This window comes from Salvelinus namaycush, unplaced genomic scaffold, assembly GCF_016432855.1.
Source record: "Salvelinus namaycush isolate Seneca unplaced genomic scaffold, SaNama_1.0 Scaffold224, whole genome shotgun sequence".
Classification (NCBI taxonomy): Eukaryota; Metazoa; Chordata; class Actinopteri; order Salmoniformes; family Salmonidae; genus Salvelinus; species Salvelinus namaycush.
In genome coordinates, this window is record NW_024059053.1 from 99,653 (window position 1) to 108,301 (window position 8,649).

Sequence of the window (8,649 nt, forward strand, 5' to 3'; positions counted from 1 at the left end):
AAAAAGAGCACATGGTGCCACCTACAGTACAGAGCCAGATACGCAGCCAACATAATTTTTGAATGCCTTCGCCTCGGTTTTACTGCATCTAGTTATAAAATATATATATATTACCAGTGAAAAGTTTGGACACACCTACTCATTCAAGGGTTTTTCTTTATTTTTACTATTTTCTACATTGTAGAATAATAGTGAAGACATCAACACTATGAAATATCACATATGGAATCATGTAGTAGCCAAAAAAGTGTTAAACAAATCAAAATATATTTTATATTTAAGATTCTTCAAAGTTGCCACCTGTCACGGATCGATAGGAGTGCTGGGTGTGGAGTCAGGCGCAGAGAGCAGTGCTTCCAATTAATACGTTTTATTCAGCTGGGTCCAGCCAACAACCAGGCAAAATGACCAATAAACCGATAAGTCCCTCAATCAGGGAAAATAACGGACAGCAAACACAATAATACACCACTGACATAAAGGATTAGCCCGCACAACAGCAGGCGGGACCTGTGAGTTTAAATAGCCCTTAATTAACAACAAATAAGATACAGGTGAAAACAATCAAGACAAAACCAACAGAAAAGAAAAAGGAATCGGTGGCAACTAGTAGACCGGTGACGACGACCGCCGAGCGCCGCCCGAACAGGGGGAGGAACCACCTTTGGTGGAAGTCGTGACACCACCCTTTGCTTTGATGACAGTTTGGCACACTCTTGGTATTCTCTAAACCAGCTTCCCCTGGATTGCTTTTCCAACAGTCTCGAAGGAGTCCCCACATATGCTGAGCACTTATTGGATGCTTTTCCTTCCCTCCGCAGTCCAACTCATCCAAAACCATCCCAATTGGGTTGAGGTCGGGTGATTGGGGAGGACAGCAGTACTCCATCACTCTCCTTCTTGGTCAAATAGCCCTTACACAGCCCAGAGGTGTGTTTTGGGTCATTGTCCTGTTGAAAAGCAAATGATAGTCCCACTAAGCGCAAACCAGATGGGATGGCGTATCGCTGCAGAATGCTGTGGTAGACATGCTGTTAAAGTGTGTCTTGAACTCTAAATAAATCCCAGACAGTGTCACCAGCAAGCATCCCCACACCATCACACCTCCTCCTCCATGCTTCACGGTGGGAACCACACATGCAGAGATAATCCGTTCACCTACTCTGCGTCTCACAAAGACAAGGCGGATGGAACCAAACATCTCAAATTTGGACTCATCACACCAAAGGACAGATTTCCACCGGTCTAATGTCCATTGCTCGTGTTTCTTGGCCCAAGCAAGTCTCTTCTTATTATTGGTGTCCTTTAGTAGTGGTTTCTTTGTAGCAATTCGACCATCAAGGCCTGCTTCACGAGGTCTCCGTTGAACAGTTGATGTTGAGATGTGTCTGTTACTTGAACTCTGTGATGCATTTATTTAGCCTGCAATTTCTGAGGCTGGTAACTCTAATGAACTTAACCTCTGCAGCAGAGGTAACTCTGGGTCTTCCTTTCCTGTGGCGGTCCTCATGAGATCCAGTTTCATCATAGCATTTCATGGTTTTTGCGACTGCTCTTGAAGAAACTTTCAAAGTTCTTGAAATGTTCCGGATTGACTGACCTTAATGTCTTAAAGTAATGATGGACTGTCATTTCTCTGCTTATTTGAGCTGTTCTTGCCATAATATGGACTTGGTCTTTTACCAAATTGTGCTCTAGTTTCTGTTTTCTAGTCCTCCTGGTTCTGTCCATTTTGCCTGCCCTGACCCTGAGCCTGCCTGCCGTTGTGTCCCTGATTGATGTTGTCTTGGATTACCGACCTCTGCTTGCCCTGGACCTGCCTTTTGTCTGCCCCCTGTTTTGTAGTAAACATCTGAGATTTGAACTGTCTGCTTCATGGGTCTGCATCTGGATTTTATCTTGAGTCATGTTAGTACAAACTAGCCGTGACTGACCCAGCAGACTTGGACCAGCTCCGCAACACCATCTCCTCCCAAGGAGCCACCAATGAAAGACACGAGGAGTTACTTAAAAATCTTATCTTTATTCAGTCTCATCTGAACGTCGTAAAATTCTTGGTTATCATCACAAACCCTGGCTAACAAGTTAAATCAGCAATACAAAAATTGGCTTAATTATTATTGACTAAATACCTAAATAATCACACAGAATTACATATACACAGGATGGATCATACATTGATTACTAATCATGTCATAAAATAAAGTCCCTATGCAGACGAAACCGATATGACAGCTGGTTACTCAAAGGGGGTTGGGTTTGAATAAAAGAGCGGGAAGACTGAGGGACAAAGGGGATTGGGTCTCTATCGGACCTTGAGACGCTATGCTACCGTAAATACAGAATCTTATGCATTCTAAGAACCACCCATTCGGAAAAGGAAAATGCAAGATATATATTTACACTGAGCTGCGCTTCGATAGATGGGTCGAAGATGGAAGACTGGTTTGCCCAGCAGAGATCGCCCTTGTCTTTTGTAGAATCTTTCTGGTCGTAGTGTTGTAGAGCGGACAGAAGTACCCTGTCTTCTCAGGAGATTGTCTGTCCTTTATTAGGCCACATATATTTACAGCTGCAGCTGATAACTTGACGTCTAGGAGGTATCACTTCTTTAGTGAATAAGAGTTCATACCAAGTTGCCATACTCAGCTCGTGCTGTATTCTGGCTGGTCTAGTCGAAATTCATCCTTCCATCATGGTGAGCACCTCCTCCACATTGAAATTAGCCCTTTTAAACATATGGACACCAGTCCTCACGTCGTCAGGAACTAAGGTTGACTTCCGTCAACGGGCTTTTGTATTGGGGGAGAGAAGGGCGTGTTTCATAGTTCTCAACCAATGTCTGTTCACTTGGGCGTGGCCACTGAGTGAGCATAGTTAACTTATGAAAACAATTCTCTCATTTATAAGCTAAAAATTGCACAACAATTCCATGTGAATCTGATAACTAGAATGTGTAGACTTTCCAAGATAAAATGTATGTTGTCATCATGGGACATCAGATATAATGTCCCAGACACCAACTGATCTGACATCATATTCTTTAAGTACCAACGGACACTTTCAACTGGTTGGATTACAGAAATATTGTACCATTCCCCAACCTTTTGATGTTACCATACTCTCTCTATGTTAACAAAGGGCTTTCCAAGAGTCCATTCTGTAGGGAGGAGAGAAAATGGGGAGAGGTATTTATGGGGGTCATAAAACTCATACAACAGGGCAATGTCATGACAGCAGGAATGAGAAGATTTGATTAACCAATATCTAGTCCTAGCTGGTGGAGCTCGGATATCCCCCCAACACCAACACACGCTGGTCCCCCGTCGTCGCCCATCTTCCCAAGCACCACTGTGCAGTCAGACCCTTTCAATATTCTGTACCGCCAGGGCCACAATAATATGCTCCCACTGATTGTCTGAGTGTAACTCCCCATGGTAAAGTTGAACCGAGTGAATAGCAGGGCCCAACTAGACCAGATATGTCTCCTCTCCTCCCCTCCCACTCCAGCTAATGTTGCCAGCACTGCCACTACCTGGGTGGGGTACTCCAGTGGAATTCCAAATGGCTAGGTACGATGTTGTCAAGGTTTTCATTAGCAGCTTTGAGAAATTCTTGTATATTGCTCACCAATCCCAGGTTTTGGCTTTTGGACCCACCCTGCCAGACAGGCTCAGACTCTTAATCTCTGTTAACCCAGGCGGTGATGCTTCAGCCAGCAAGCAGACAAGCTAGCTAGATAGCTAAAGATATCTTAGTTAGATAGTATAATTAGGTTGTGAAGACTTGGTCGATATTAGCTACAGGTTTATAGTTTTTGGTAAGATTAACTCTGACTCTTTTGTCACCCAGCTGTTGGAGGAAAGCCTTTTCTCACAGGCGTACCGTAACCTACCTTTCATTATGTAATGAGACCATTTCTACCTCTGTTAACCATGACAACATTGTTGGCCCTTGTTGTCACCCACCTGTTGGAGGAAAGCCTTTTCTCACAGGCGTACCCTAACTTTCATTATGTAATGAGACCATCTCTGTTAACCCGGGCTTCATCCCAAATTCCACCATATTCCCTATATAGTGCTCTACTTTTGACCAGGGCCCATAGTGCTGTATAGGGAATAGGGTGCTTTTTGGGATGCAAAATAGGATTTCAGTTCAAACCCCTGTTTGCCACGTAGTATAGGGCGTTGCCGTCTCAGAGCCAGCATCGTGGACACTCATTGGCTGAGACGATGCTTGAGAACTGACCATATGTATGTTGCTATCACCTTTAGAGTGGAGGGGGCTGAGGGGAGTGTACAGTATGTTATGTTTACAGGGGTAGAATGTACAACATTCAGAGGTTACAAAGCTGAGGTAAAGGACCGCCAATCCATCTTTCTATCTCTCACTCTCTCTGTAGTCTTTTCATTGTCTCTATTTGGTTTGTTTCTCTCAGAAATATCTTGGCTACTCTTTCTCTCTGTAGTTTTCTTTGTCTGTACTGGGTTAGTTTTTCTCAGAAGTATCTTGACTTCTCTCTCTCTTATTCTCTCTGTATGTGGCATGTGTATTTTCTCCCTGTCTCTCCTAGTTGTAATCCCTAAACTGATCGAGACCTTGAAATGGACATACATTGTTATTACATTGTTATGTGTGTATGTTTACGGTTTGAAGACGGTTTATGCTCTGTGACAAGCTCTTACGCTCTCTTTAACCTCTACGGGACCCCCCCCCCCTCCCCCGCGGGACGGTTGAGCTAACGTGCGCTAATGTGATTAGCATTAGGTTGTAAGTAACAAGAACATTTCCAGGACATAGACATAATTTAAGAAAGCTTAAATTATTGTTAATCTAACTGCACTGTCCAATTTACAGAAGCTATTGCAGTGAAAAGATACCATTTTTTTGAGTTGTTTGATTGTTTGAGGAGAGTGCACAACAACAAGAAACTTTTAGAAACTGGTCAGTAATCTTGCTCTGATTTGTCATCCTGAGGGTCCCAGAGATATGTAGCATCGTTTTGTTTGATACAATTTTTATATTGAAATGTAGGAACTGGGTTCTACAGTTTGAAAATGCATGTTTTTTTTCGATGAATTATCTTTTACCAGATCTAAAATGTTATTTTCTCCAAGATTATTTTCACATTTCCACAAACTTCAATGTGTTTCCTTTCAATTGGTATCAAGAATATGCATATCCTTGCTTCAGGTCCAGAGCTACAGGCAGTTAGATTTGGGTATGTAATTTTAGGCGAAGAATTATAAAAAGGGTCCGATCCTGTTTTATTTCTTTCTCTCTCTCTCTCTCTCTCTCTCTCTCTCTCTCTCTCTCTCTCTCTCTCTCTCTCTCTCTCTCTCTCTCTCTCTCTCTCTCCCTCTCTCTCTCTCTCTCTCTCTCTCTCTCGCTCTGCTTCTCTACTCTCTCTCTCTCGCTCTGCTTCTCTTCTCTCTCTCTCTCTCTCTCTTTGTCCCCCTTCTCCTAGTTGACTTCCCTCCACGGATCAAGCCCTATCTGACTGAGAGACATGTCCTCCTCCTCTCTTCTGTGGTGCCTGCTGGTGGTGTGTGTTCTGACTGTGGTCCAGATCTATGCAGCAGAGGAACGTAAGGTCCTCAAGGTGTTCAACCTCAGAGCCAGCGACCTGAACAGCGGCTTGTTCCAGACCCCTGATGCCTACGTCAAGGTAAATCTCTCCTCACCTGAGTCACCTGTCCACCATGATAGATGATGTGTGGTGATCTGTCTGGTGCAAAATAGCCAGGTGCCAGTGCTATACATTAGTAGATTAGATGAGGTGAGTCACCCTTCCCCCCTATACTATGAGCATCTGGGGGGGGGAGGGACTTTATACATCTAATCTAATGACGATAATGAAAATAATTGTAATAATGATGATGATAATGATAAGAATGATGATAAATCAAATCAAATCGTATTGGTCACACATGGTTAGCAGATGGTAATGCGAGTGTAGCAAAATGCTTGTGCTTCTAGTTCCGACCGTGCAGTAATATCTACGAACACGAAGCTACAAACTACCTTATACACACAAGTGTAAAGAAATGAATAAGAATACGTACATATATATATATGGATGCGCGATGGCCGAACGGCATAGGCAAGATGCAGTAAATGGTATAGAGTACAGTATATACATATGAGTAATGTTATATTATATTATATTATTATATTATTATATTATTATATTATTATATAAAGGGGCATTGTTTAAAGTGGCTAGTGATATATTTATTACATTCAATTATTAATTATTAAAGTGGCTAGAGATTTGAGTCAGTATGTTGGCAGCAGCCACTCAATGTTAGTGATGGCTGTTTAACAGTCTGATTTCAGTCTCTCGGTCCCAGCTTTGATGCACCTGTACTGTCCTCGCCTTCTGGATGATATCGGGGTGAACAGGCAGTGGCTCGGGTGGTTGTCCTTGATGATCTTGTGTCCTGGAGGGCAGGTAGCTCGCCCCCGGTGATGCGTTGTGCAGACCTCACTACCCTCTGGAGAGCCTTACGGTTGTGGCGGTGATACAGCCCGACAGGATGCTCTCGAACCTCTCGAAAGTTTGTGAGTGTTTTCGGTGGCAAGCCAAATTTCTTCAGCCTCCTGAGGATGAAGAGGCGCTGCTGCGCCTTCTTCACCACTCTGTCTGTGTGGGTGGACCATTTCAGTTTGTCCGTGATGTGTACGCCAAGGAACTTAAAACTTTCCACCTTCTCCACTACTGTCCCGTCGATGTGGATAGGGGGCTGCTCCCTCTGCTGTTTCCTGAAGTCCATGATCATCTCCTTTGTTTTGTTGATGTTGAGTGTGAGGTTATTTTCCTGACACCACACTCCGAGGGCCCTCACCCCCTCCCTGTAGGCCGTCTCGTCGTTGTTGGTAATCAAGCCTACCACTGTAGTGTCGTCTGCAAACTTGATGATTGAGTTGGAGGCGTGCATGGCCACGCAGTCATAGGTGAACAGGGAGTACAGGAGAGGGCTGAGAACGCACCCTTGTGGGGACCCAGTGCTGAGGATCAGCGTGGTGAAGATGTTGTTACCTACCCTCACCACCTGGGGGCGGCCCGTCAGAAAGTCCAGGACCCAGTTGCACAGGGCGGGGTCGAGACCCAGGGTCTCGAGATTAATGACAAGTTTGGAGGGCACTATGGTATTACATTCTGAGCTGTAGTCGATGAGCAGCATTCTTACATAGGTATTCCTCTTGTCCAGATGGGTTAGGGCAGTGTGCAGTGTGATTGCGATTGCATCATCTGTGGACCTATTGGGGCGGTATTGGAGTGGGTCTAGGGTGTCATTGGAGTGGGTCTAGGGTGTCAGGTAGGGTGGAGGTGATATAATCCTTGACTAGTCTCTCAAAGCACTTCATGATGACGGAAATGAGTGCTACGGGGCGATAGTCGTTTAGCTCAGTTACCTTTGTTTTCTTGGGAACAGAACAATGGTGGCCCTCTTGAAGCATGTGGGAACACCAGACTGGGATAAGGATTGATTGAATATGTCCGTAAACACACCAGCCAGATGGTATGCGCATGCTCTGAAGACGCGGCTAGAGATGCCATCTGGGCCGGCAGTCTTGCGAGGGTTAACCTGTTTAAATGTTTTACTCACGTTGGCCGCAGTGAATGAGAGCCAGAAGGTTTTGGTAGCGGGTCGTGATACTGATAATAATGACGATAATGACAATACTGATTATGGTAATGATGCCATTGATAATTATAACACACATCATCATCATCATCAGTATCAACATTTCCATAATCAGTAGTGTCATCATCATCGTCAGTGTCAGCATTACCATAATCAGTAGTGTCATCATCATCGTCATTATCGCCATTACCATAATCAGTATTGTCATTATCATCATAATTATCATCATTGCCATAATCAGTATTGCCATTATTATCATTATTATCAGTATCATTATTCTTATCATCATCATCATCATCATCATCATCATCATCATCATTATTGTCATTATCATCACTAGTATCATTATAATTTAGGTGTTTATGGGCTCTGGCTACGGCGGGAAGACAGAGGTAAAGAACAACGACCATGACCCCTGGTGGAAGGAGGACTTCAACTTCTTTAACGCCCATGAGAACAACCCTGTGAGGCTGGAGGTGTACGACAGTGACTTGCTCTTTGACGACCTGCTGGGGACCTGCGAGCGCTCCATCAAGATTGGAACTTGGCAGCATCAATGTTTTCTGAAGAAGGGCGGGACCCTGTACTACTCCTACACCCTAGAGCCTCTACAGTAGATCCTGTACTACTCCTACACCCAAGAGCCCCAATAGTAGACCCTGTACCACTCCTGCACCCTAGAGCCTCTACAGTAGACCCTGTACTACTCCTACACCCTAAAGCCTACAGTACACCCGGGAGCCCATTAGACCCCTTCCACATAGCTAAAACATCATTAATTACTGATAGTCCTATATCCAGCTAGAGTAGAGGCCTCTTGTTATCTACAACAACATCTGGTCCCATATCTCTGTCCTCTTATCTACAACAACATCTGGTTCCATATCTCTGTCCTCTTGTTATCTACAACAACATCTGGTTCCATATCTCTGTCCTCTTGTTATCTACAACAACATCTGGTTCCATATCTCTGTCCTCTTATCTACAACAACGTCTG

At 44.1% G+C, this 8,649-nt stretch overlaps 1 protein-coding gene across 1 annotated transcript; it reads left to right on the forward strand.

Annotated features, from left to right (window-relative positions):
* Positions 1 to 5,471: 5,471 nt before the first annotated feature.
* On the forward strand, positions 5,472 to 8,403 carry LOC120038520 (perforin-1-like). Its single transcript, XM_038984248.1, has 2 exons — positions 5,472 to 5,668; positions 8,009 to 8,403. Exons 1-2 carry the CDS (start codon positions 5,510 to 5,512, stop codon positions 8,267 to 8,269), a joined length of 420 nt encoding a protein of 139 aa, XP_038840176.1. The 5' UTR covers positions 5,472 to 5,509; the 3' UTR covers positions 8,270 to 8,403.
* The last annotated feature ends 246 nt before the right edge of the window (positions 8,404 to 8,649 follow it).

Excerpts from the sequence above, each read along its gene's own strand:
- LOC120038520 (XM_038984248.1), top strand. The coding sequence starts at position 5,510 with ATGTCCTCCTCCTCTCTTCTGTGGTGCCTGCTGGTGGTGTGTGTTCTG. Across the intron at positions 5,669-8,008 it reads CCCCTGATGCCTACGTCAAG|GTGTTTATGGGCTCTGGCTA; the intron begins GTAAATCTCTCC and ends ATTATAATTTAG.